Source organism: Triturus cristatus, chromosome 1_1 (assembly GCF_964204655.1).
Source record: "Triturus cristatus chromosome 1_1, aTriCri1.1, whole genome shotgun sequence".
NCBI classification, from domain to species: domain Eukaryota; kingdom Metazoa; phylum Chordata; class Amphibia; order Caudata; family Salamandridae; genus Triturus; species Triturus cristatus.
The window spans coordinates 44228235-44255545 of record NC_140579.1 but is presented as its reverse complement, the minus strand read 5'-3'; the positions used below and the strand labels follow the sequence as shown (position 1 = coordinate 44255545).

Sequence of the window (27311 nt, the reverse complement as noted above, 5' to 3'; positions counted from 1 at the left end):
CATTCAACCTTTTTGGGGAAGCAGGATCGCGTGGGGAGCCAGATCTGACGGATCTGACGGATCTGCAGATTTTGACAAGATCCTCCGAGGGAGGAGTGGTGAAGTGAAGTAGCAGATCTGGATCGACTTCAGCTCCTACTAAGTCTGCAGGTTCTTCCGCTAGGGGTGGCGTGTCAGGAAAAGCGGAATAAATCTTACGCACTTTGTCTCCAAAGTAGTTGGCAATACGATTACATGCAGTTACTGAGTAATCTTCATCACCAGTAACGGTTTTTGGGGTGGATAGGGATTTATATATACTAAACAATTCTCTGGCCGAGTTTTCTGCCCCATTAATTTTGTCTGCATAGTAGGTGGCTTTTTCTATCCGGATTTTATTATGATAGAATCGTCTCTTTGTAAGGTAGGCCTCCTTCGTCCGATCATCATAAGTCATTCTCCATTGTCTTTCTGCTCGTTTGCAGTCCCTTTTGGCACAGCGCAGTGCCTCGCTGAACCAGGGAGCAGTTCTTTGTCTGTGGACAGCTATAGTTGACCAACCCAATGGGGCTGTGTGGTCTAGAGCAGTCGTGATACGGTCAATGAGCAATTTATTTGCCGTTGTCACGTCATTTCCTCCTGGGGGCCCTTCCACAGTGAGAGCCTTATTAAACTCTCGCAGGGAGAATCTTGCCCACCTACGTCGAGGGTAGTTGAGAGGGGTGGGAGCGCTAGCTTTATGCTTGGACAAGTAAATAGTGAACGGAACGAAAAAATGATCTGTCCAGGGCAGGGGCACTGGGGGAGCGGCTAAAACACCCTCCCAGTTGGCGAATATTGGGTCTAACAGGTGCCCACGATTGTGTGTTGGCAGCTGACCTTTTAGCTCTAGCTGTAGGGTGTGAAGTTCTTCCCGGAACTCCACCGCCCCTTTATCTAGTGCATCTTGCAGGTGGATGTTTAAATCTCCCAACAGCAAAAACTTGTCTCTCCGTATCGCTGTTTCTGTTACCCACTCTAAGAGATTTCCTTTAAAGCTGGCCATAGGTCCCGGTGGGCGATAGATTAGCAGGCCCTTTACAGTCATGCTCCCATCGATTGTTTTGGAGAAAACACCCGCTTCACATCCCGCCAGGTCAACTAGTTCAAGTTTGCAAGGCCATCGTTGTTTAAAGGCGATCGCAATCCCGCCTCCTCTGCCTATCGGTCTGTCCAAGCGCACCATCTGATAATCATCAGGTAAGGCCTGGATGATATCAGGATCGGAATTGGCGTCTAGCCACGTTTCAGTAATAAACAACAGATCATAGTGTTTATCAGTGAGAAGGTCATATATGTCATGTTTGTGACAGCTAAGCGACCTCACATTAACGAGGCCGCAGGACAGCGAGGGATTGCTTGCCCTGGTGTCTGGTAGGGCTGGGCTGAAGCGGAATTGACAATGGCTACAACCTTCGTTCTCCCCTACCCTTACACTATGGTGGCCTTAAGTGCACACAATCGAGGAAAAACTTACTAAGTCACTCCTACTCCAGATCCACTTACGATTAGGGCCAAGGGTTGAGGCCCTGGGCCTTGTCCGGTCGCGGACGGGCGCAGACGGGCTTGGCTTTGGCGCGGCTTCGGCGTGCATCCGGCGCGCCCGCTGCGCCAGCCCGCTGCGCCTTCTGGCCGGGATGCACATTATATAGGGTGTGAGGAGGGTGGGAGGGCGGCGCAACTAGAGCGCACCCCCAGCCCTACCTATGATGGCGCCCACCGCCTCCAGCAGCAAATAACAGAAGACGGCTGGGCGAGGCAGAGAGAGGAAGATCAGCGTCTTGGAGAAATGTCAGTGTGCCTAACTCAATTCCCCAGCTAACTATTCAGTTTAAAGCCCCCAGATAAAAGTTATAAAAACGATCTATTTACAGTTATAAATCACAGTTTTCACAAATCCATATGCCAGCAAGTAGGTTCCAGGTAAGATCGCTCGCAGCCCTAGCGTCTCTCACTAGGGAGAGCTCTAATTAGGCAACGAGGGCTTCAAAGAAGCACTCTAAATAGCCTGGGAGGGCGGGAGGGCAGCGCGACTAGAGCGCACCCCCAGCCCTACCTAAGATGGCGCCCACCGCCTCCAGCAGCAAATAACAGAAGACGGCTGGGCGAGGCAGAGAGAGGAAGATCAGCGTCTTGGAGAAATGTCAGTGTGCCTAACTCAATTCCCCAGCTAACTATTCAGTTTAAAGCCCCCAGATAAAAGTTATAAAAACGATCTATTTACAGTTATAAATCACAGTTTTCACAAATCCATATGCCAGCAAGTAGGTTCCCTCGTCATAAGAATTAATAAATTGTGCACTACTATTCAAAACATATTTTTGATATGGAGTACTCCAACGCTGCAGAGTTTCTGGGTTGCCCTTGTATTTATCCTTATTAGTTTGATCTCTGTTATTTTGATTAAATTTCGGCTGGTCCAGTTTTTGCACGGAATTTATTTTAGACAAACTAAGATCCGGTTTCAGTGGGGTATTGACATCCCTTATAGTTTCGACACCGCCATTTAGATCATTTGGAGCTTCTTGATCTGGTTGATTTATTTGATCTGGTTGATTTACTTGGCCCAGATTAGATGGTCCCCCTATTCCGTTAGCTTTTCTGATTTTTACTTGCACTTCTATTGGCATTGGGTGCCTAGTTGGTAATAATTGCTGAGTATCTCCTATCATTGGACTCGTGCACTTTGGGTCCTCAGGTTGTGAACGACCAGAAAGTGGGATGGTTAACATCTCTAGGTCCGTTATTTGACCCCAATGGCTAAGTTGGTCTTTAGTTGAATTTGCGATTCGTTCGACTTCAACTTCAGACTCAGGGTGGGCTGGTTCACTTACTCCTTGCTTAGGGGATATAATATTCTCTCTATTCAGTGGTTTAATTGGAGTAATTGGAGTTTGAAGATCACATGAGTTAGTTAGCATTGTTAGCATAGCACCAATTGGATCTTTCATAAAATCAAACTTTGACGGCGATTTTCCCAGTTTCCTAAATGTGTGGACCTTAGATGGTTTAAGGGGCTGTGTGTCGCCTGCCCATTTTATTTTAAACGTGTCCAATATTAGTGTTTGTTGTATTTTTCTTTTCCTTTTGATAGGAGGAAAAGGTGGTCGCTCCTTTCCCGACCTCATAGTTCACCCTCTAAGGTGAGGCAAACTTTGCCTCTTTCAGAGAATCAATATGGGCCAGTGACAGAACCAACGTGTCCTTTAATGGAGCAAAACGCACCTCCAAAACCTCCCAGGAAAATACCCCCAAATCACAACCTCAGCACTAAATCCACCGGTACTACTGGTTACTTATTAAATAAATAATTAGTTTGTTAATTGATTAATATCCAGTCTCCAGGTAGGGCTATAGACTAAGCATGTGGAGTAGTACAGGGGACAAGGGTCGCTTCCACAGGGCCAAAGTCTATTATCACTTGCCCCTTTAATTTATTTCACTGATTTTAAAGATTTACAGATTTATTACAGACTCCAGCGGCTCAGCGACTTACTGTCTGGTTAACCTTGGCTGTCGCTCACGTCGCGTCTCGTACCTCTAACCACTTGTCACTCGCCATTCACTCACTTATTCATTGCTGTTTGTTGTTATTTATCGTTGTCAAAAAAATACAGGGAGAAGGCTGGGCAATCCTTCAGTAGCAGGAGCGGGATCAAGAGCCGGTCACATAGACGGTAGATGTAAGCACTTCTCTCCACTCCACTCCTCGGTTTGGCTCTGCTCTTAGTGTATCCTTGGTGTTTACACAGAACCAGACTGCAGGCAACAGGCCAAGGCTCCTCTGACCCAGCAGCAACTGCTGCACCAGCAGTACCGCCGGTCAAGGCTCCTTTACCACCTACAGCACCCAGGGTCTTAGCACCACGGTAGCAGCCGTTCCTACCTCCGCTTAAAATGGCCGTATCGCAGGTCAAGGTTCCTTTACTCCCGCAGCACCGCACCAGCAGCACCGCAGCAGCACTGCGGTGCCGTCAATGGCCGTTCCTGCCCCCACTTGAAGCGCCCGTATAACAGGACGCGGTTAAAACAAGAAAGCCGGGGAAGCGGGAGAGAGCCCTCCGGGAAACCTGCGGGAGCAGGTAACTGCTCGCAACACAACCCGACAATCGTTCCGAGCTCCACGCCAAGCTCCACGCCACTTGCTCCTCGCCACTTGCACCTCCTTTCGCCTCCTTTTAGGGGGTTAGGTAGCTAGATGCCATTTTAACTTTGGTAGGAATGTTAATTTCATTCTGGTTGTTCGTAGCATGCATTACTGCTATTTTAATATTATTTTGTTCTTTTGTTTTTTACGTGTGCTAGGCAATGAGATGAGCCCGTTGAGTCTTTTTTTGAACACAGTGTTTGTGTGTGATATTGTAAAGAACAAAATTGGGCTTCTAAATTGCCACTGTATCCCTGGATGCCTGTTTATGAACCGTTAGTAACCCTAAAGACAGATGCCACTTCAGCAATGTATTGAGTGTGGTTGTGTGGGGCTACAACAACCTGTTTTTCACATTCAATCACTGTTCTATTGAACTAAGTTCACTTGTGACACCTGTGGGTGTGAAAACAAACCTTGTAGAGCTAATCCAGTCTTAGTTTACACATTATTACTCACCGCCAGGGTTGCTTTGCCTTTCCCTTGGACTTTTGAACACAGTGTTTGTGTGTGATATTGTAAAGAACAACATTGGGCTTCTAAATTGCCACTGTATCCCTGGATGCCTGTTTATGAACCGTTAGTAACCCTAAAGACAGATGCCACTTCAGCAATGTATTGAGTGTGGTTGTGTGGGGCTACAACAACCTGTTTTTCACATTCAATCACTGTTCTATTGAACTAAGTTCACTTGTGACACCTGTGGGTGTGAAAACAAACCTTGTAGAGCTAATCCAGTCTTAGTTTACACATTATTACTCACCGTCAGGGTTGCTTTGCCTTTCCCTTGGACTTCCACATGCAAATCGTTTCCGAGAGAAAACTAGGTCAGGGAAAAGAAATATTCAGAATAGATATTAAAATCATTGTTGTGTTGTGATTTTACTTTGATATCAAAAGCTCACATTTAGAGAATTTGCCTAGTGATATTTAGCATATATGCAGCAAACCACACAAAGTAACTTCTCTTCCTGTTGTAACAATAAGTGTTATGTTATCTAAACCATGGTGCACAAATTATGTACTTCTGAAGGATGAAATTCTAGTTATCGTTGTGAATATTCAAAAATATGACCTGCTAGCTCTGCACAACAGCCACTCTGCCACCAAAGGGTCTCCTTGTGCATCCCTCGAAGACATGCATACCTTTTTGTACGCCCAAAACACTGGCACTGAGCGCCCTCCCTAGAATCTTCTCCTTGTGAGCCAAGACCACCAGATTATTGGTGGAGTCCAGGTCACATAAGAATGTGTGTCATCTCTCAAATACCCTTAACCATCTGCTGGATGCCTGAACATCCATTTATCACTCATTTATTCATTTTCTACAGTGCCAAACTGCCATTATTTAGTATTATTTTATGATCCCTTTACCCTCCTAAAGTAATATGAAACTGAATGTGTTCTTCCGAGCCCTTAATACGATGTAAGCTATGTTATACTGGTTTATCTTTCTAACATTCACCAGTACTAATGAACAAGTTACTTACCTTCGGTAACAATATATCTGTAAGAAACATTAGTTAGTTAATAGATTCCTTACCTTAGAATTACCCCCAGGAGTCAGACTGGATCCGGAAAGCTTTTTCGTCAGCAGTACCTCTGCGCGTCGGAAGGTGGCGTCGGTCGACTCTGCGTCCGTTATTGGCGTTGTGTCGCTGGGATGACATTGCAGTAGCTACTTAGACGCCGCCTTCGAGTGCTGACATCAGTTCTGTACACGACTTTCCGCGCCAGAAACGCAGAGCCACGCAAGACACTATCCACTGGTGCACAAAACAAGGGCCCTGAAAGGATATCCTTAACCCCAAAAATCAGTTCGCAGAACGGGGAGGATGGGTGGGGCGGTAAAGAATCTATAACTATCTAATGTTTCTGACAGATATATCGTTATCGAAGGTAAGTAACTTGTTCATCTGAGAGAAACACGCTAGTTATAGAATCCTTACCTTAGAATAGATACCCCAGCAATACCAACCCCAGTGGTGGGTCTGCGAACCAATATCGCACCAGAAAGTCCTGGAGAACAGAACGGCCAAAGAAGCCATCTCTCCGGACTTGACTGTCCAGGCAGTAGTGTTTGGTAAAGGTGTGCAACGATGCCCATCTAGCTGCCTGACAGATATCATTCAGAGGAACTCCTCGCCCTAAAGCAGCAGCGGCTGCCGTTGCCCTGGTGGAATGGTCATGCAACCCCACTGGAGGCTCCTTTTTTGCCAGAGAATAACAGGCCTTGATACACAAAATGACCCACAGAGAGATAGTCCATTTGTGTACGGCCCGACCTTTTTTGGCGCCCACGTAGCCAACAAAGAGCTGGTCATCCACCCAGAATTGTTTTGTGCGGTCCAGGTAAAAAGACAGCGCACATTTTGGGTCCAGACGGTGGAGCCTCTCTTCCTCTTTGGAAGGAGGCGGAAAGAAGGTGGGCAAAGTGATGGTCTGCCCAATGTGAAAGGCAGTGACAACCTTTGGCAAAAAGGATGGACGGGTTCTGAGGACAACCTTGTCCGGATGCACAGAGAGAAAAGGAGGCTTTGAAGAAAGAGCCTGGAGCTAACTCACTCGCCTGGCAGAGGTGATAGCCACCAGGAATGCAGTTTTGAGACTTAAAAGCCTCAAAGGACAGTTGTGAAGTGGCTCAAAGGGAGCGCACATTAAATAAGTTAAAACTAGATTCAAGTCCCACTGAGGCATAACGAAAGGAATAGGAGGCAAGAGATGAGTTATGCCTTTCAACAAGCGATTAACAACCTGGGACTTGAAAAGAGAAGGCTGATCTGGAAGCCGAAGGAAGGCAGAACTTGCCGAGAGATAGCATTTGATAGTGCCCAGAGCAGAGCCCTGCTGGGCCAAAGAAAGGAGGAACAAGAGAACCTCAGAAAGAGGGGCAGAGAGAGGATCCACAGCCTTTGCCGTGCACAATGCCACAAATTTGTTCTGGCACTGCACAATCATTTTATTTTGTCACAGGAAGTGATGTCACAGGAATATGTGTCACAGCCCTGTCACCTAATGATGATGATGATGCTAAAAAGGCATTGCCAATTAAACTCATCACAATATAAAATGTGACTCAGATATAAACAATATAAAAACGTTACAGCTGTTGCAGAACAAGTTACTTACCTTTGATAACTCCTTATCCGTTAGAGAATATCTAGCCGCAGATTCCTTACCTTATTCCCCAGGCGTCAAACTGGATCCTGAAGTTTTTGAGCAGTTCTCCTGCATGCCGTTAGGTAGCATCTTTCTGCTCCACATTAGCAATGGCGGCGGTGTCTGCACAAGAAAGTACATGCAAAGGATCTATATAGGTATTGCACCAGCATGCTGATGTCGGTTACTTTCGCGATTTTCCACGCCATTGTATTGTATTGTATGGCGTATTTATAGAGCGCAAAAACTGTCACCCAAAGGGTATCCTGGCGCTTCGACTTATTACCAACAACACGCGATGTTACAATATCCAAGCAAAATTAACCTAACCTAGGAAAAAGATGAGTTTTTAATCCTTTCCTAAAGGAGGAAAGATCCCCATACTTCTCAGCGACAGGGGTAGGGAGTGCCAACATTTGGCCGCCACAAATCTAAAAGACCGTCCGCCCATCCGGGCCCTCAAAACCTTCGGAACCACCAATAAATAAGCTGACAATGATCGAAGAGGACATGCAGGTACATACCACGTGAACATTTCCTGCAACGGGACAGGGCCTAGCCCATGAAGCGCCTTAAACACCAAACACAGTGCTTTAAACACAATCCGCGGCGAGATAGGCAACCAGTGAAGGTCTGCCAGCGCCGTGGTGGAAGAATCAGAGCGCCGCCGAGAAAGGGCCAACTTAGCCGCCATGTTCTGCACTCGTTGCAGTTTACCCACCAAAATGGCGGGTGCTCCTAACAGCAATGCGTTGCGATAGTCCAACCTGCTCAATATAATGCCACGTACCACCTCTGGCCGAGCATGGACCAGTAGTAACGGAAGAATTTTCCATAGCATGCGGAGCAGCGCCATGCAAGTGGCCACAGTCTTGTTAACAAATAAGTCTAGCTGAAGATTGGGCCCGAACATCACACCCAGGTTCCGGACGGAACCTGCCGCCATAAGTGCAGAACATCGATAAAGAACTGACCACTGGTGTGAAATACTTAAGGCCCTGAGAAGAGTCTACCTTACACTCCAATCAGCTCGCAGAGTGGAAAGTATGGAAGGGCCAGTAAGGAGTGTGCGGCTATATGGAGTCTTTACCAGATAAGGCATTACCCACGTAAGTAACTTGTTCATCTGATAGAGACATCTATCCGCAGATTCCTTGCCTTAGAACAGATACCCAAGCAATGCCTCCCCAGAGGTTGGTGTGCATAGTCACTTTAAACCAGAAAGTCCTGCAGGACCGAAAGGGTGAAGAGCTCATCGCGACGGACCTGGCTGTTCAGACAGTAGTGTTTTGTAAAAGTGTGCAAGGAAGCCCACTCTTCATCCTCCTAAATTACTTGTACTTGTGTCACTTTACTTGACTTCCCTGATACCTCAAGTGTGACTACAGTCGCTGGGTGCGGCTCCATGAACAGTCACAGGACCTTCTGCGCAACCGAGTCTCATCGGGTCGTCTGACATTGGTGGCGAGGAGCTCGCGGCAGTCCTTGTAGATCTTGGAGGTGTGGTCCCTTTCCTAGCACCACACTAAGTGTGGGTCTGTCATAGACATCTGCTGGTGACAGGCACCATATGGTTGTGAACCAGTTGGTTTCTTAGGGGACAAACTGTCACACCAGGAAATCAAATCTCTCAAAAAAGCGTTGACAAAAAGTCAGAAACAAGCCAGTCAGAAAACAACTAAGGGTAGCTCTGACCGGATCTGCTCTATCTGGTGTGGAAAGGAAAGAACTGACATCAGAGCTCCAAGGTGGCGCATATAGAGGCACCGCCAACGTAATTTACGCTGTGGACGACACTGACGCGAAGCTGGATGACACCTTACGGTGTGCAGGGCTACAGCTCAAAACCTTCCGGATCAAGTCTGACACCTGGAGAATATCCTATGGGAAGGAATATGGATCTAGAGGTCTCCATCAGATAACTTATACATTATCTTAGCCCACCGCCTCAACGGTAATATTACATAAAATTACAATGGCCTCAGTGCTGAAACTGAAATCCTATACTACGTGCTCATGTCCATATATAAAGCATACATTCATGTCTATCTATTTCTTCATCCCTGCAAAGCATGAGCCTAGAGTTTAAATTATTAAGTTAATGTTATCACATAGAGAAACGTGAAATTAACATATAAACATAATTTTAAATAGTGTAGATCACATATTAAGGTGCAGTTATACTTAGAAATTACCCAGTGACAACATTTTAAAACAAATGGGAGGCAAGCTTCGTTGTCACACGCAAGGGGGCAATGTTCAACAAGCCTGACTGTCCTTGATGGCTTACTCTAATCATCATAACGTGGAAGAGGCACTACAGTACTCGCCAGAAGGATGGGCACCTGCTGGCAGCGCTCAACAGTCCCCCCTGAAGAAGGAAAAGTTACTCATCTGTAATCCTACTTCTCTCACTGGAGAATCCTCATACATGTCATAAGCACTGAATAGTTCCGCCCATGTGTGGAGATCCCAGAGCACTTTTTAAAAGTATACATATATGTATAACAAGCTTTGTACCATAGCACCTTACATATATGTTTGCAGCCTAAAGAAGATATAAAATTTACAGTTTCATAGAATTTTAATTTTTTTAAAAAGCCAGTTGCATAGAGATGCGTCACTATAACAAAATGACCATAGAAAATCTTCCACAAATCTTTTTAAAAGTGGAAAACGAATGGGAATATGAAGCTTTGTTAGCTAACAGGCTGATATGCAAAGCAAAGTCGAGAAATCTGGCACTATGCCTTTACGAACGTCACAGTACCCCCTGTATCCCACCATGCTTCACAGGCAGTCACAGCTCCTACTTGGAAGCAGAAGTGGAGGTTGTCTGTAATTATAAAATAGTGGGCCAGATGTACGACCTGCAATATAACACATCGCAAATTGCTCATGGATATTAATGAGCCTCTCGCAATTTGCGAGCTCTTTGGGAATGACAGGCCCTCCCAGGGATGGTGGCCTGCTGGGCTCAGCAGACCACCATGTCTGGGACTGCTTTTAAATAAAGCTGTTTTTTTTTAAATGCAGCCCGTTTCCATCAAGGAAAACGGGATGCATTTAGAAAAGAAAAATTAAACTTTTCTGTTTCATTTTTTTAAGGGCAGGCAGTGGTCTCTGGGACCACTTCCTGGTCTTAAAAAATATTTTCCAACATACTCACAAAGGGGAAAGGGTCCTCAGGGGACCCTTTCCCCTTTGCGATTGGTTTACCACCTACTTGAAGTAGGTGGTAAACTGCAACTGTTTTGCGACTGCAAAACACTAGTACATATAGCATGTTGACTCGCTATTAGGAAGGGACACCCTTCCTAATAGCGAGAGTCACAAATGCTAATAGTATTTGTACATGCTATTACCCTCTTTTGCAAAAAAGGGATGCACATCTGGGCCTAAGTGTTTTAAATTGATTAGTGTGTAACTGAATGTCTAAAAATATATTCTTATTGGATTTTGTATGTTACAACCCTGAAGAAGCTTGAGTGAGAGCGAAACGTGTTGGCTGTATTTTTCACACAACAACTTTTGGAGACTAGTTTGGATGGACTTTATTTCTGAAGATGACAGTTTTGCTAAATAAATCTTGACAATTACTGTCTATATATTATATTTTACCAGAAGATCTAACTTGGTTAGTGTATGGAGACATACTTGAAAATGGCTCATTATTTCTTTGCAAATGTTTTGCTTCCTGTATTGATCCTTTTTTCCTGAAACAATCAGGAATACACTCCCAATCAATTTCGATGCAAAGGAACTTCCTCCACTGTTTTTTTCTGCAGTAAAATGTTCTCCTCTTCCTGAAATAGAACTTGTTGATAAGATGATGTTTTGGTTGGAGGAAGGGGACTTGAAAAGAAAAGAAAAGAACAGTCACTCTGAACAATATTAAAGACCCATCTGTGTGCAGTTATCAGCAGCCACTCTGAAAATCATGTTACAATACTTCCTCCCACCTGAGTGACTGACAGATCTGGGGGAAGATGTGACTCATTGTCATTGTTTAGAGTCTTTCCCGCTGCAGATTGCTGATGTTGACCTCCTGTTCTTTTGGATTGTATAACTGCTTTAGGATATGTTGCTGCTTGTGGTGCAACCAGTGAGGGGTGTCAACCCCCTGAGGATTGTAGCAGCTATCATAGGGCCTGTGACTCTTTCTAAATTATATTTTTCTTTTCTAGGCCCACACCTTTTACTGTATCCAATTCGGTCTTCATCTGTGGCATGTCGTCATCCGTTTGAAATCCAAACGTGTTTTTCCTGAGATTGGCAGGTTCAGGGTTCTATTTTGCGCTTACGGTTTTAGACCTGTTAGTCTAAGTCATGAGCTTCTCCATATAACATGGCAGTAACCATGAGCGGATAAATCTGATATGTCAGCAGCTGGACTAATGATTTGATTTGATACAAGCATTCTCTCATTAATGCCATCCTGAAAATCTTGCCTGTCTTCCTTAGGGAGTTTATCCGTAACCTTTAAGGGCATTGTAAAAGCTGATGTTCTAAATATTTCTCTTCCCACAGAGACTATTCTTTTGCTCTCCTTATCCGGTGGTATGGGAGACAGTGGTGCTACTATGTGTGACTTCCTTGCTGTAGCCACAATTAACGAATATGATGGTGGAGCTGCCCTGAGAAAGAGAAGATCTTGGTCAGGAGGGTTATACTTCTTCAAGAGCCTATATGGAGCCAACTTTGTAGGTGCAGGTGTCAGGAATGTTTGCATTGCAGGTTCAAGAAGACCCGGGACCAGAGGGAGGAGAGGTCTTGATGAAGTTCTTTGATGTAAGGTTTCAAAGATGACTGATGTAGATGGAGTAGGAGCAGTCATAGTAATGTTCAACTTAGTTGCACCTCTTACAAGCACCTCATTTAAAGTTATCAAGTCATTCACCAATTGGAGATAGTCATGGTGAAAATGTGTTAGAGGAAGCCGAAGAAAAATTTCTGATTAAAGATATTGAGGTTGTTGTTCATAAGGGAGACAGTGTTCTACGATGGCTTGTACTAGATCTTCTTGATCTAGAGTGAGAAAACTGGCTTCTTTCTCTAGAGCCATTTTAAAAAACTAAGGCTGGATCTAGATTTAGTACGATGTCTATGAGTCAACTGTGGACTGTCCTGTGGATTTGTGAGGACAGAAGGAGATGCCAAGGATTATAGGTGATAGCATTGGAGATATTACTGAATCTGGAGAAAAGTTAGGTGGCGTGGCCCTCCCTGGTGAAGATGTACCATAAAGCAATGTCCCAAAAGCACTACTTCCACTGTTTGACATGATTGAGAATATGTTTGGGAGTATTTCTATTATGGAGTTGTAGGTCGTCGTTGGGGGAGGCAGTCTCGACATCAACAGAGGTAGCTTTGCCATAGACGGAGGTGGTTTCAATATCAACAACTGAGATCTTATCATTGATGGAGGTGTTTTCGATGGCAACTGATGGGTTCCTTCACTGTTGAGTGTCTCAACTTCGTACCTGATGAGCGCAAGCAATTAGGTATGTGTCCAGTCTGCAGCCTTATGCTCCTCTACATAATGCTTCTCGATGTCGAACAGGAGCAATGTCTCTTCTTCTGATGTCTTTTTTCCTTGGATCTACCTCGAGGGGGAAGAAGAAGCTATAGCAGAAGACTAGCCTTCTCCATGGCTTCTAGAAGATCTGGCAGCATGTTCTTCCTTCTTTTGCTGCAAACCTTGTAGTCTGATTTATTGTTGATCCTTCAAAGTTCTTCTGGAGAAAGATTGTCAATAGGTACAGGAATCATGAATGTTATCCTCAAGAAGGCACATTATGCAGAGCCTGTGGGGGTCTCACGGTGTCTTCTTTTTCCACAGGAAGGGCACTTCACAAAAAGTAAAAACATTTTTAACAGAACAAATATATAATAGTCTATCAGAAAAAGGTGTCAAACTACCCTAAATATCAATAGACTTTGAATTAAAACTCGAAGTACAATATTTGCAAAGATTTCTAAAAGACTTTGTCCAAAAAGGCAGAGCTCAGTGCCCCAGTATCCTGTTTCTAGGAGCCGGAAAAATGAACTGACCCAACTGGCATGATGGGATACAGAGGATACTGTGAGGTTCTTAAAGGCACTGTGCAGTTTTCTCTTCTATGCTTTGCATTGCAGCCTACTGAAAAAATATTCCTTTCTTTTCCTTTAAAAAAATGTTTTTGGAAAGATTTTCTATGGTCACTTCTTGTTGGTGATGCATTTCTATGCAATTGGCTGGTTCTTAAAATGAAAATTCTGTAAATTCTGCCTATTTTGAGCCTTCTTTAATCTGCAAACATATATGTAAGGTACTAATGTACTAAGCCTGTTATACATATATGCATACTTTTCAAAAGTGCTCCGGGATCCACGCACGTGGGCGGGACTCTTCAGTGCTTATGACTATTGATGAGGACCCCCTGGAAGAGAAGCGCGCTGAACGCCAAAACACACTGCCTCAAGATGTGCCTCATCATGAGGTCACAGCTCTGCCTTTCCTGCCTACAGGCAGATACTACACTATAATACCAGGGACACAGGATGAAGAAAGATTAGCCTAACATAAGCATCTGGGATACAGTTTATTATACAGTTATGCGTCTCTATTCTTGTATTCCACTTCTCTAAACGGAGGCTGCAGCTCTGACCCTCACCCAGTCGTTCATCCTCAGCATGTATTAGGAGCAATATTAGTGAGGGAAGTCAGGTATGTCTGATGTTGTTTGCTTGGATCATGGCCTCTTTAGTGCAGGTAATTTAATCTATGACAGCGGCATATGCTGTGAGCTATTGCTGAATTGGTCGAGAAATCACTGTGGGTTTGTGGCTGATGCTGATGACTATTGTGCTCAATGTTGCTGCCTGTTTGCTTGCCTGTGTTATACGCTGTGAACTGCACGTGTGTGCTCTCCAAAGCACTGGTGGATTACCATCTAAAGACTGAAACCAGTTTATTGGCTCAGAAGACTTACCTGCAACTGCTCTTGCACTTGTTTGCTGTGTTTGTCCAGGTGAAGTCTGTTTTTGAAACTTCTCTGTGGCGAAGAGATAGTGAGGGCAAGATTCCCTCCCTCTGTTGAGTAGGTCTTCGTCCAGTAGCGAGAAAGGGCCTCCAAAGCAACCACAGTGTCCTTAAGCAAAACAGAATTGGTATTACTATCTCACCTTAAAAACACCTCCATCCCAGGTGCAACATAACTTCTTCTTTTGAATCATATCTTCATTTAAGTACATGCTCCAGCCTCTCTTTGTTGTGATGCATCTGCACCCCTTTATTCTATTGGTGAATACCACAGTTGCAAAACCCTCTTCTTCATTTACACTGTTTCAATACTGTCTGCCTGAAAACCTTCACTCCTCCCTTGATGCCCATCATCAAGTGCACACAAAATATACTGTGATGACCCACACAGTCATAATACTCAAATTGTACTTATTTGGCTACTGTTATTGCACACACTAACAGAGGTTTCAAAATCCATATTTCACAGGAAATATATAAGACTTGTAAGGAGATATTTATTCCTGTGGATTAGGGATACTATCCAATGATAGGCACTGTATCAGTCCAACTTACTTGCCAGGGAGAGCGGGTGGAATTCACTGGAAGGTAATGTGGAAAACCCTTCACATTCTCAAGATCTTTTTACTTGCCTACGTTATTAACACTGATAACTTATTGGACACTTCTTACTTCATTACAGTTTTCTTGTCATTTTTACTCACATTTTTACAAAATTTCTGTTATGCTTCCTAAAAATATATATACCTGGTGTCAGATTTATCAAGGTTTGTGTAACCTTTGCACGATTCAAGAGGGCATAAGTGTGACACAAAACCTAAATGAGATTTACGAAGCCAAGTAAGGCGATTCTGCGTGGCCCTGTATGTCTTGATAAATCTGGAGTAATGCAAGGCAGCACAAATTGATGCCTTACGTCACTTTGCCCCAGAGCGGCGTTCCATGGGTGAAGCGTGGGTGTCCACGAATCCACCCATAGATTTTGGAGCGTTCCCAGATTTACCACTAATGGTAGTCCTGAGAATGTGTCAAAATGCTACCCCTCCCCAGGAGAGGTATAGCGAGGAGAAGGAATATGCTACTTACCAGTATGCATCTGTTCTCGGCATGTAGAGCTGCAGAGTTGTACACTTTTGCATAGATCGCCATCTGGTGTTGGGCCCGGATGTTTGCAGTTTGTTTTTGTTCTTGGACTGTCTTTGGAAGTCACGAGTTCGGTGACTCCTCCTTCGGTCCGTACTGCGCATGGGCTTCGGCTCCATCCTCAGATTGTTTTTCGCCAGCAGGGAAAAGATGGAGCGTAGTGATAACAGTAAGAAACCCATGTGTGTTGTATCTAAATAAGATAGACTGGAACGGATACAGGTAGCCGGGGAGGCGGGTGGGCGTGTACAACTCTGCAGCTCTACATGCCGAGAACAGATGCATACTGGTAAGTAGCATATTCCGTTCGAGGCATATGAGCTGCAGATTGTACACTTTTGCATAGATTATATAGCAGTACCCAGCCCTAGCGGCGACCACCGGCATCCGTTGCAGCGGTTTGAAATAGTGTCTTTAGTACAGCCTGGCCCACACTAGCTTGTTGCTTGGAATGCACGTCTACACAGTAATGTTTTGTGAAGGTGTGCGGAGTTGACCATGTGGCTGCTTTGCAGATGTCATCTAAGGGTATGTTCCCTAGAAAAGCCATAGAAGCCCCTATCTTTCTTGTAGAGTGGGCTTTAGGTGGAACAGATAATGTTCTCTTTGCCTTGTGATAGCAAATTTTTATGCACTTTACAATCCACCTAGCTATCCCTGACTTAGAGATGGGGTTGCCTTTATGCGGTGGAGAGAAGGAGACAAACAATTGTTTAGTCTTCCTGAAAGGTTGCGTTCTTTGTATGTAGTACAGTAAAGCCCTCTTAACATCAAGTGTATGTAGAGCCCTTTCTGCAACAGATTGAGGTTGCGAGAAAAAGACCGGTAATTCCACCGATTGATTAAGATGGAAGGGGGAAATGACCTTGGGCAGAAATTTTGGATTTGTACGAAGTATCACCTTGCTGTGATGTATCTGTAAGAAGGGTTCCTGTAGAGTGAACGCTTGTATTTCACTAACCCTTCTAAGGGAAGTGATAGCTACGAGGAAAGCTGTTTTCCAGGTGAGGAACTGTAGTTCACATTTATGCATTGGTTCGAAGGGCGGACCCATTAGCCTTGTAAGAACTACATTTAGATTCCATACAGGGGAAGGTGGTGCCCTGGGCAGAATTACTCGTTTAATGCCTTCCATAAAGGCTTTAATAGCGGGCACTCTGAACAGTGATAAATGCTGTCTGTTTTGCAGGTAAGCAGCAAACGCTGCTAGGTGTAGGCGTATGGATGAATATGCCAGGTTACACCTGTGAAGATGGAGTAGATAGCATATGATGTGCTGTATGGATGCATCTAAAGGGTTGATTGTATTGTTACAGCAGTAAACAACAAATCTCTTCCACTTTGCGGCATAGCATGCTCGAGTGGTAGGACGCCTGGCTTCCTTGATAATGTTCATGCAATCAGGGGGAAGGTTAAGGTACCCAAATTCTAAGATTTCAGGAGCCAGATCGCAAGGTTGAGCTGCGCTGGGTCCGGGTGCCTGATTTCTCCATGGTTCTGAGTTAGGAGGCATGGGGACAGGTGCAGTTTTTGATGTGGTACCACCGATAGCTGTAGTAGTGTGGTGTACCACGGCTGCCTGGCCCATGTTGGGGCTGCGAGAATGAGTGTGAGGGAGTGCTGTTGTAACTTCCTGACCACTAATGGAATTAGCGGGAGAGGTGGAAAGGCGTACGCAAATTTGCCTGACCAGTTCATCCATATCGCATTGCCTTTGGACAATGGGTGTGGGTATCTGGCGGCGAAGCTTGGGCATTTTTTGTTTTCGTGGGTGGCGAACAGGTCTATCTGAGGATGCCCCCACTTGCGGAAGAATGGGCGAAGAACTTGTGGATGCAGTTCCCATTCGTGTATTTGTTGCGTTTGTCTGCTGAGCAGATCTACCATGGTGTTTTGTATGCGTGGGACGTGTTGTGCCAGGAGAAAGATTTTTTGTGGAATTGCCCATCTCCATATGCTCTGTGCTAAGCGGGAGAGCTGAGGAGAGTGTCCCCCCCCCTGTTTTTGAATATAATACATTGCAGTCATATTGTCTGTGCGAATGAGGACTGCTTTGGCTGAAATTTGTTTCTGAAAGGATTTTAGGGCTAGAAAGATCGCCAATAGCTGCAGATGGTTGATGTGGAGCGACTTTGGTGTGTTGTCGATAGACCTTGCATTGTGAGGTGTAGGAGGCGCGCTCCCCAGCCGGAGAGCGATGCGTCCGCTGTTAGAATCACCTGGGGAACCGGGTCCAGGAACGGCCGCCCTTTGGAAAGGTTTGTGGTGTTCCACCACTGCAGAGAGTGATGTGTGCGGCCGTCTACCAACACCAGATCCGTCAGCTGTCCCTGGGCCTGGTTCCACTGCCGTGCTAGGCACTCTTGGAGTGGACGCATGTGGAGTCTTGCATGTGGCACTATGAAGATGCAAGATGCCATCAACCCTATTAGCTTCATGAACACTCTTGCTGGGAGAGAGTGCTGAGCAATGAATGTTTGGCGCAAGGCTTGTATGCTTGCGATTCTGGCTGAATTGGGATAGGCTATACCCTTGGAGGTGTCTATAGTGGCTCCGAGATATTGCTTTGTGTGAGATGGTATGAGGTGGGACTTTTGATAGTTCACCGTGAAGCCTAGCTGGTGGAGCAGTTGGATGGTGCTGTTTGTATGTTGCACACATTGGTTGTAGGACGCGGCTTTTATCAGCCAGTCGTCTAAGTAAGGGAAGACGTGAATGTGTTGGCGTCTGAGGTGTGCTGCTACTACCGCTAGGCATTTGGTAAACACCCGTGGTGCGGTTGTGACCCCGAAGGGGAGAACCTTGAATTGGTAATGCTGACCGTCTACCACAAACCTGAGGTACTTCCTGTGAGAAGGGTGTATTGGAATATGAAAGTACGCGTCTTTCAAGTCCAATGTAGTGAGAAAGTCTGCCTGACAGAGGAGTGGGAGAACTTGTTGGAGGGTGACCATGTGGAAATGGTCCGAATGTATGTATGCATTTAGAGGCCGGAGGTCCAGAATGGGCCACAGGGTCCCGTCTTTCTTTGGTATTAGAAAATACAGGGAGTAGACCCCTAAATTTTGCTGATTGACGGGGACTTGCTCTATAGCGTGTTTTTGGAGGAGGGAGATCACCTCCTGTTTGAGCAGTGTGGAATGTTCCTGCGACATTGAACGGTGCCTTGGTGGAATATTGGGCGGGGTAGATGTTAGTTCGAGACAGTACCCTGACCGAATAATTTGGGTGACCCATTTGTCCGATGTTATGGACTCCCAGGCGTGAACAAAGTTTTGTAGTCTGCCCCCGACCGGAGTGGGATGGTCTGGGGGGAGCGAGGGGAAGTCATTGTGTGGGCGGTGTGGCAGAACGGGTGGTGTTGGTCTTGCCCCTGCCCTTATTGTTGTTGCCCCTGTATCCACCTCTTTGGTAGCCCTTTGAGAAGGTAGTTTGAGGAGGGGACTTGTAGGAGGTAGAAGCACTATCGGTGGAGTAACCTCTGCCTGTGCTACGAAAGGACGAACGCCGAAAGGAGCGTCTAGGGGTTTGGGATTGTAATGCCCCCATAGACTTTGCTGTGTCCGTGTCCTTTTTCATTTTTTCTAATGCTTCGTCCACCTTTGGCCCAAATAGGTGTTGTTGGTCAAAGGGGTGATTTAGTATGGATGCCTGGACTTCTGGCTTAAACCCTGAGATCCTGAGCCAGGCATGACGGCGAAGCAGAACACTAGTATTTATAGCTCTAGAAGCAGTGTCCGCTGCGTCGAGGGCACATTTAATGGAGGTGTTAGTAATGAGCTTACCCTCCTGAATTAGTTCATGAGCTCTGTGTTTGTGTTTCTCTGGGAGGTGTTGCATAAGAGCCTCTAGCTCATCGTAGTGTGCTCTGTCATGACGCGCAAGCAGAGCCTGTGTATTCGCAATACGCCACATGTTTGCGGCTTGCGAGGCAGTGCGTTTACCAGACGCATCTAAGAGTTTTGACTCCTTATCTGGCGGTGGAGCCTCACCTGATGACTGGGAGTTGGACCGCTTTCTAGCTGTGGACACAACTAGTGAATCTAAAGGAGCAGGTCCTTTAATGTATGCAGGATCTGTGGGGGCTGCCTTGTACTTTTTTTTCTATTCTGGGGTTTAAACCCTGGCCCTGACTGGGTCCTTGAACATTTCTGCTGCATGTTTGGTTGGTAACACCCTTAAGCATGGGCAGGATGGCTGTAGATTTATCCTGAATGTCAAACGTATCCAGTAAGAAATCTTCCTCAACTGGTTCGCTATGTAGGTCTACCCCATGATAGTGTGCTGCCCGCTGCACTAAGGGGTGAAACCCTAGTGAGTCCTCCGGGGGAGATGGCCTGGATGGATAGATGTCATCCTGAGGCTCATCTGGTATGTCAGGGTTTTGGTAATCCTCCCATGGGTCTGGGGTCCCTGGGGGTGTGGGGTCCAGCGGGGCGTCCGCTGGATCATAATCTGGATCCCCGTAATCAGGTTCTGGAGACGGGGTTGGGGAGTGATGAGGTAAGGGTGGTGGAGACCTGGGAGGGACAGGAGGTGGTAGAGGTGGAGGAGGTGGATGAGATGTAGGAGGTGGTGGGGAGGGCACTCTGAAAGGAGATGTGGCAGAGTCCTTCCGTTTTGGCGGTGGAGGAGGAGCCGGTTTGTCAAGACGTCTTTTCTTGATAGACAAAATCAAGAGCCCAGTCTTTGGATCCTTTGTTAAGGTTTTTTGAGAAGGATCAGGTGTAAATAGTTCCGCTGGCACCGAATCGTCTGCTGGCGCCGATGTTTTCGGAGCCGAGGACTTGGGTGGTTTCTCTGCGCCATGCTTTTTTGGAACCTCCGGTTTTTTCGGTGTCGAGGTAGGCTTCGGCGCGGGAGCGTCGGTGCCGAGGGATTTATGCTTGTGTTTTGTCGGCACCGAGAGTCCAGGCTTCGGCGCCGGTGGCTTCGGAGCCGAACTGGGTGTCACTTTCTTCGGTGCCGAACGGTGTTTGTCGGCACCAGGAGTAGGCTGGCTCGAGCCCGAGCCGCCATGAGACTTGTGATGCTTCGACACCGGGCCCGAAGGTGGGGTGATAGAAGCTGTCTGTTTGGTTTTCCCGAGGCCCGGAGGCGAAGGTGTAACCTGAGTCTCTTTCGACATGGGCGCGGGGGTGGGAGGGGGTAGAGTACTCACGACCCTCTGCGCCGGTGTGATGTCCTCCAGGTCGGAATGGTCGGCCTCGGAAGCGCTGACGATGTCTTCCTCCTGCTCGGTGTGTTGTTGCCCCGAAGCTCCGGTGTCGTCTCCGAAGATGTCCGGTGGAGCCGAGGTCGATGAGTGCGCCATGGTGCGTCGAGCTCTTCGATCCCGGATAGTCTTTTTCGACCGAAAAGACTTGCAGGCGGGGCAGTCTCGGGCCTCGTGTTCGGGAGAGAGGCAAAGGTTACACACCTGATGGAGGTCGGTGTGGGGAAATTTAGACCCACATTTTGGGCACTTTTTGAACGGAGTCCTTTCCATCGGCCGGGACCGGAGTCGAGGAGGGCCCGAAGGCCGGTGCCGATGTGCGGAATCGAGAAAGTGCCTCTAAGAGAGATGAAGAAGATGATTTGATGAAGAATCTCGATGGACGAGGATTTTCCGTCGAGGCTGGAACTGGAAAAGTTCGAAGCCGGAGCACGAAGTATCACATCCGAGCCCGATGGCGGAAAAAAACAATCTGAGGATGGAGCCGAAGCCCATGCGCAGTACGGACCGAAGGAGGAGTCACCGAACTCGTGACTTCCAAAGACTGTCCAAGAACAAAAACAAACTGCAAACATCCGGGCCCAACACCAGATGGCGATCTATGCACAAGTGTACAATCTGCAGCTCATATGCCTCGAACATATATTTATTTCTCCTCAATTGTTCCTCTTTCTATGAGTGCTGCACTGTGAGAAAGAGGAGAATGCCCCTGTGGGTTTTTTTGTGTAGGAATGTACTCCTTTATGATGTTAAATAAATCACATTCCTGCCCTTTCGCGCAGCGTAGTGAGGTCGCTTGCTGCGCTGCGTGAATATTTGTTAAATATGCCCCTTGATGTTTATGTTTTTCATGTGTTTGTTGCTACCATGATGGCCTTGGCAAACCATTCCACCACCTGAAGCATCCCATGATTTACCACTTAATGGCTCATTAAGAGAGATTAGAGTTAGCCTGTCTTCCCCTGTGTTAAGTCTAAGACACCACTTTTTTGTGCATTAAAACAGTCTACTATAAAATATGGGAGAACCAGTAACTTGGGATTTATGCTCCAATGCACAAAATGTTGCAGCTGCCAATGCTTAAGAGACTGGTTCTAAATTTGATTGTATTGATCAATAACCTATCCTGAGACACCGTCAATGGCAACCTTATTCTTTCCATTTATAAGTGTCTGGCAATGCTTGAGGTTCAATTTAAACTAATCTTAAATGTAATCCTCGGTGAGGATGGTGAATGCTACTGAATGTTCATTGATCCCTCAATTCAATACAGATGTCGCAGTTGTTCAGACACTACATGACTCCGAATTTGGAAGAGACTGAGAATATCGCCTCTGTTTTCAGGACAATTTTATTAGTATCAGTTTGAATCTGGGTATATCACTGCCTGCCTGTTGTGAAGTTGCTGTGCTAGAGTCAATGTCTAAGACAGAATTGTTGATGAGTTAATCCTTTAAAACCTGGAAAGGTTTAAATCATCTGCTTACTCAGGGATCTAGAGAAACTTGTGGATGGAGCCATTGCGATTTGTACTCTCATATCAGGTTCATGCTCAATCTTCTATGAATAAGCACGATGTTCCACGTTCACCTTTGTCAAGGGTGAGGGTTCTAACAGGGGAAGAAACTGACATGCTTCAAGAGTCTAGACAAATGTGTCAAAATCTTACTACTATAACCTCTCGACAGAGAAATGTCAAATATTTCTTCTTGAATTGTTTTTTCTGTGCATAAGGTGGTATGTTCTATACGGAGAATGTCCCTGTATCAATACAAGACAGGCGATCAATTCTCCAGGAGCACTGCATAAGCAGAACGGAAAAGCCCCACTAAGGTTTGGGTTAAATAATTCAAAGAATCTCAAAGGGGGGAGTGGGGATTAGCCAAAACAGCTGAGTGTCTGAGAAGGAGTCAGGTATGACTTCGGAACACTGACAGTGAAACACAAAGATGACAGGAGTGTTCGCCGTAGTCTGGAGGTGGTTGACGACTGCCTGGGGCAAGCCCACCTTCAACAGCCAGTCATCAAGGTAGGTGAAAACTGACCTCTGAAGGTGTGCTGCTACCACCTCCATACCGCAGGTAGAGCTGATGGGCCTGCAGGACCGGTGTATGGAGATAGGAGGCCTGCAGATCCAACACCACCATCAAGTTTCCAGGGTCAAGGGCAGACAAAACCTAGGCCAGAGTAGGCATTTTGAGAGAGGGTGCAGGTCTAAAATAGAATGAAGGCCTCCGTCCTTCTTTGTCACCAGAAAGTAGCGGGAATAACAATCATGAGCCTCTTCTGGCACAGGCACCCTCTTGATAGCTGGCACCCTCTTGATAGACCCTTTGGCCAATAGGGGCTTTGACTCCCCTCAGTGAGATGGGCAGATGGTCCTCCGTCAGCCATTCCAGGGGATAGTAGAAGGTGTGGGGGAGTGGCTGTGAAGTGTAAGATGTATTCATCCTGGAACATCTGCGGGACTTTCCTTTCAGATGTTTTGGCCTGCGAACCCGGTGAGAGTCATTGGATTCTGCCTACAGAAGGGTGATTGTGCTCCACTAAGAGCACGCTAGAGTAGTTTGGTAGGTGGATCTGCTTTTGGGGCACAGGGTTCTGGGGGGAGGGGGGTTGGTGGGGGAGGACATACGTATGTTGTCCCTGACTAGGGAGTCACCACACCATGAACTGTGAAACTGCTGGGTACTTTGCTGAGGCTGAAGTGGCTGTCTGTATGGGGTACCCCAGCTGAAACCGCGAAAGGAACAGTAGGATTCATTTAGCTGGTGAGACAGGGTAGATAAGCTCAGGGAGCATACTGTGGCACTGCTCTCTCTAAAGCATCTTAGTGTGGAACCTGCCTTGCACCATCCAAAGGGTATATCCATAAGGAACAATTGGGCACCACTTGAAGAGTCTGTTGACTGCACACAGGCGTGTCAATAAATAGCAATACTAGTATTGATGAAAAAAACAAGTTCCTTACCAATACACTGTGGTTCTCCAGTATTGATATCTTTCATAGATTCACATGTTTGAATCTTGAGGTGGGAGGCCCACGGTTATTATAGTTATCAGAGTAAATCAAACAAACGAAAATTAAAGGAAAACCCCATGAGAATGTATACTAATCCACATCATTGTAGGTAGAACCAAACACCAGCCAATCAGAGAGCAGCCGCTGCTTCATTCAACTCTTCCAGAGCTACCAAACCTTAGATTTCAGTGCACAAGAGTACTAAATACGGAATACTAGTATCTCTGTCAATCAATGTTCTGAGCGCCTGAAGGGGAGATGGGTGTCTCGCATGTGAATCTATTAAATACATCAATACTGGGGAACCATAGTGTACTGATAAGTAACTTCTTGTTTCTCCATTACTGAATTTTTCATAGATTCACATGCTTGAATCCGAATAGCAAGCAGTAATAACTTGATCTAACATGTATAGAAAATTGCAGAGGCCGGTAGTATAATATAAGGGTTGTAGTTTATAAGCGATATATATATAATGCATGTATATATACATTCATTCCCATGTTACAATTTTAACAATTGAAATAAGTTGTGAAGATCTGCTTGAGCCGCAGCTGCATCTTGGTTGGTAGTTGCATCTAGACAATGGTGCCTGGTAAAGGTATGTCTGTTTGTCATGTGGCTGCCCTGCATATGTCAGGTAATGATACTGCATCAGAAAGAGCCGTAGAGGTTGCCACACTTCTTTTTGAATGAGGACGCACTTTGGTTGCAAGCGGTCTTCCTGCTTTTTCATGGCAAAAAGCTATGGCTGCTGAATGTTATACTAACTCGTGACACAGCTTTTCTCTGTCTTGGTGACCAAAAGTTTATCACGTTTTTTTCTTTTCGATATTGATCTAAAATGTTAAGCACCTTTTAACATGCATGGAATGAAGCACTCTTTCTGCTATGTTTGGAGGGTTCTGAAAGTACGTCTTTAAGGCAATTGGTTAATTAAGGTGAAAATCTGTTGGAACCTTAGGTAAGAAATGAAGGTTAGTATGTACAATAAAACTATCCTTTTTAAATTGCAGTATAGTCCTGGTATGTGAATGCCTGTATATTGCTAATTCTTCTAGCAGATTTAAGGGCTATGAGAATAGCTGTCTTCTGTGAAAGATATTTGATGTCCACCTTGTGTATAGGCTCAAAAGGCTATCGCATCAATGGTGCAAAGACTGTACTAAGCTGCCATGCAATTGCCATTTTTTTTTATTGGCGGGGGTAAGCTCCAAAATAGCCCTTTTAAAAATGATTTTATGAGCCTGTCTGACCATAAAGACTTTTGGTTCCAGGATCTCCTGAAATCTAGATATTGCTGCAAGATGAACTCTGATTGAGCTATACAATGAGTCAGAGTGAGCTAAGTTGAGTAGGCATTGGAATACCTGTGCTGATATTGAGGAAAAAGGATGGCAATTATTTGTAGACCAACAATTGCAAATCCTTAGCTATTTTGCCTTATATGATCTATTTGTGGAATCAGCTATTTCTTTTGCCAGTCTGTCTCTGCATTGTTGAGAGGTATTCTACTGATGGAACCCATTGTTCTCAGGAGCCAGGCCACTCAATTGAGTGATTCCGTATCCGATGTATTACCTGCCCATTTTTCATGGACAGCAATCCTGGGCTGGTTTGAACGCAATATGTTGCTGTTCGGACATTAGGAAAAGTTTTGTGTACCAATGTAATAAGGATAATTCAACACAGTTCTCTCTTCAATTTGTTCAGAATCTGTGATGTCAGAGGTAGAGGTGGAAAGGTATACACGAAAATTCCTGTCCATGCAACCTGTAATGCATTTCCCCAGGATCCCTTGTGCAGGAACCTGCTTGCATAGTTTTGGCATTTCTGACTAAGCGGGGTAGCGAACAGGTCTAAGGTCAATTTTCCCCATTTGAATCCTTTCAAAGCTGTGTTTGTGACATCTCCCATTCATGGCAATCTCTTAAAGATCTGCTTAGATCGTCTGCCCACTGGTTTTCCTTGCCCTGTACATGCTCCACTTTCATGGAAACTACACTTTGTGGTGTAAACACCAATTCCAAAATGCCTTGTGCTTCCTTGCACAGTAGATGTGATCTTGTTACTCCTTGCTTGTTTTATATGAAACACTGTGGTCATATTGTCCGCTTGGACCATTACTGCCGATCCTTTTATTCTTGGGAAGAAAGCATGGAGCCCCAGGGCCCCAGCTCACAGTTCTAGGAAATGTATGTGCATTTGTTTCTCTTTGGTCGACCACTTGCCACTCATTTCCAAATCTTGGAGATGTGCTCCCAACACTCCATGGGTGTATCTGCTTTTGTGACTTGTTAAAAAAAGTTAGACCCATGGAAATGTTGTCTTCTATTTTCCACCACTTCATAGCCTTTACCTTATAGGGTGTTATGCTGATCACATCATCGAATGACCCTTGTCTAATGTTTTTATTGTTTGTCTATTTGTTCCTGTAGTGGTCTTATGAACGGATGACAGTTAGGCAACAGTAGAATGCAAGATGAAATTATTCCCAGGAACGATTTGTACTGCCTGACTGAAATAGACTTTTTTCCTTAGAGGGCAGACTCTAATCTTATTGTCTTGGTAACTCTTTCTTCTGTAGGAAATGCCTTGCAGAGTTTTGTGGCTAGAATGCCCCCAAGAATGCAATTTGTGGGCTCGGAATAAAGCATGATTTTTCCCTGTTTAGTTTGAGACCTAGATTTTTGAAAATTTGAAGGGATGCTTTCGTGGAACGTACTGCCGCCTGGCCTTAAGTTGTTTTTATTAGCCAGTCATCCAGGTATGGGAATATTTGCCAATTTTTCCTCAGGCAAGCTGTTACTGGTCCCATGCACATGGTGAAATTGCTTGGGGCAGATTTCAATTTAAAAGGGAGGACTTTTAATTGGTAGTAACATCTGGCCACTTGAATCTGAGATACCCCCTGAGTTTGACATGGATGGGAACATGGAAGTAGGCATCTTGTAAATCTAGCCATGCCATGTGATCCCCTGGGATTATCAGCTGAATGATATCCTGTAGCGTAACCATTCTGAATTATTGTTTTTTGAGGTACTTGTTGAGCTGTCTCGAATCCATTACTTGTCACCATTTTCGATTTTTCTTCTTCAATAGGAAGACGTTGTAGCAGCCTCGACCATGCAGGTGAGAGCAGTGGGTCGGTGGGGCCGAGTGGGTGGGGGATGTTGACAGACAACAAGGGAAAAGTCATTATTTATTTAATTTTCCCTTGTCGTCGTCTGTCAAAATCCCACCCCCATTCGGCCCCACCACTCTTGTTTCTGTGAGCATGTGGGACCTTTTTGCTTGCTCCCTGGAGCATAAGCGACTTTATTTTCTATTTCAACAGCCAAAGGTGCTTATGTAACCTCCTGCAAGGTGGATTGCGAGGATGTTTCTGAGTAAATTGTAGGGTGTGACCGTGCTGAATGATATCCAACATCCAACAGACCGAGGGTATGGATCTCCAGTTTTCGTAAAAGTTGTTGAGAGTGTCTCTAACAATTAAACGAGCAACCTGAAGAGAGGCGACCAGTGTCATTACTCTGTCACTGTCTTCTGGAGAATTTGTGTCCCTTCCCTGTGCCAGCTATTT

At 45.5% G+C, this 27311-nt stretch overlaps 1 protein-coding gene across 1 annotated transcript in view; it reads right to left on the bottom strand.

Annotated features, from left to right (window-relative positions):
- Nucleotides 1–27311, bottom strand: part of LOC146869315 (complement C4-like) — a 529345-nt gene that overhangs the window by 110485 nt on the left and 391549 nt on the right. The window contains exons 31-32 of the mRNA XM_085634104.1: nt 14299–14457; nt 4929–4988 (exon numbers count right to left, since the gene is read on the bottom strand). Coding sequence (XP_085490230.1) covers nt 4929–4988; nt 14299–14457 — 219 coding nt within the window. The remainder of the gene's footprint in view (nt 1–4928; nt 4989–14298; nt 14458–27311) is intronic.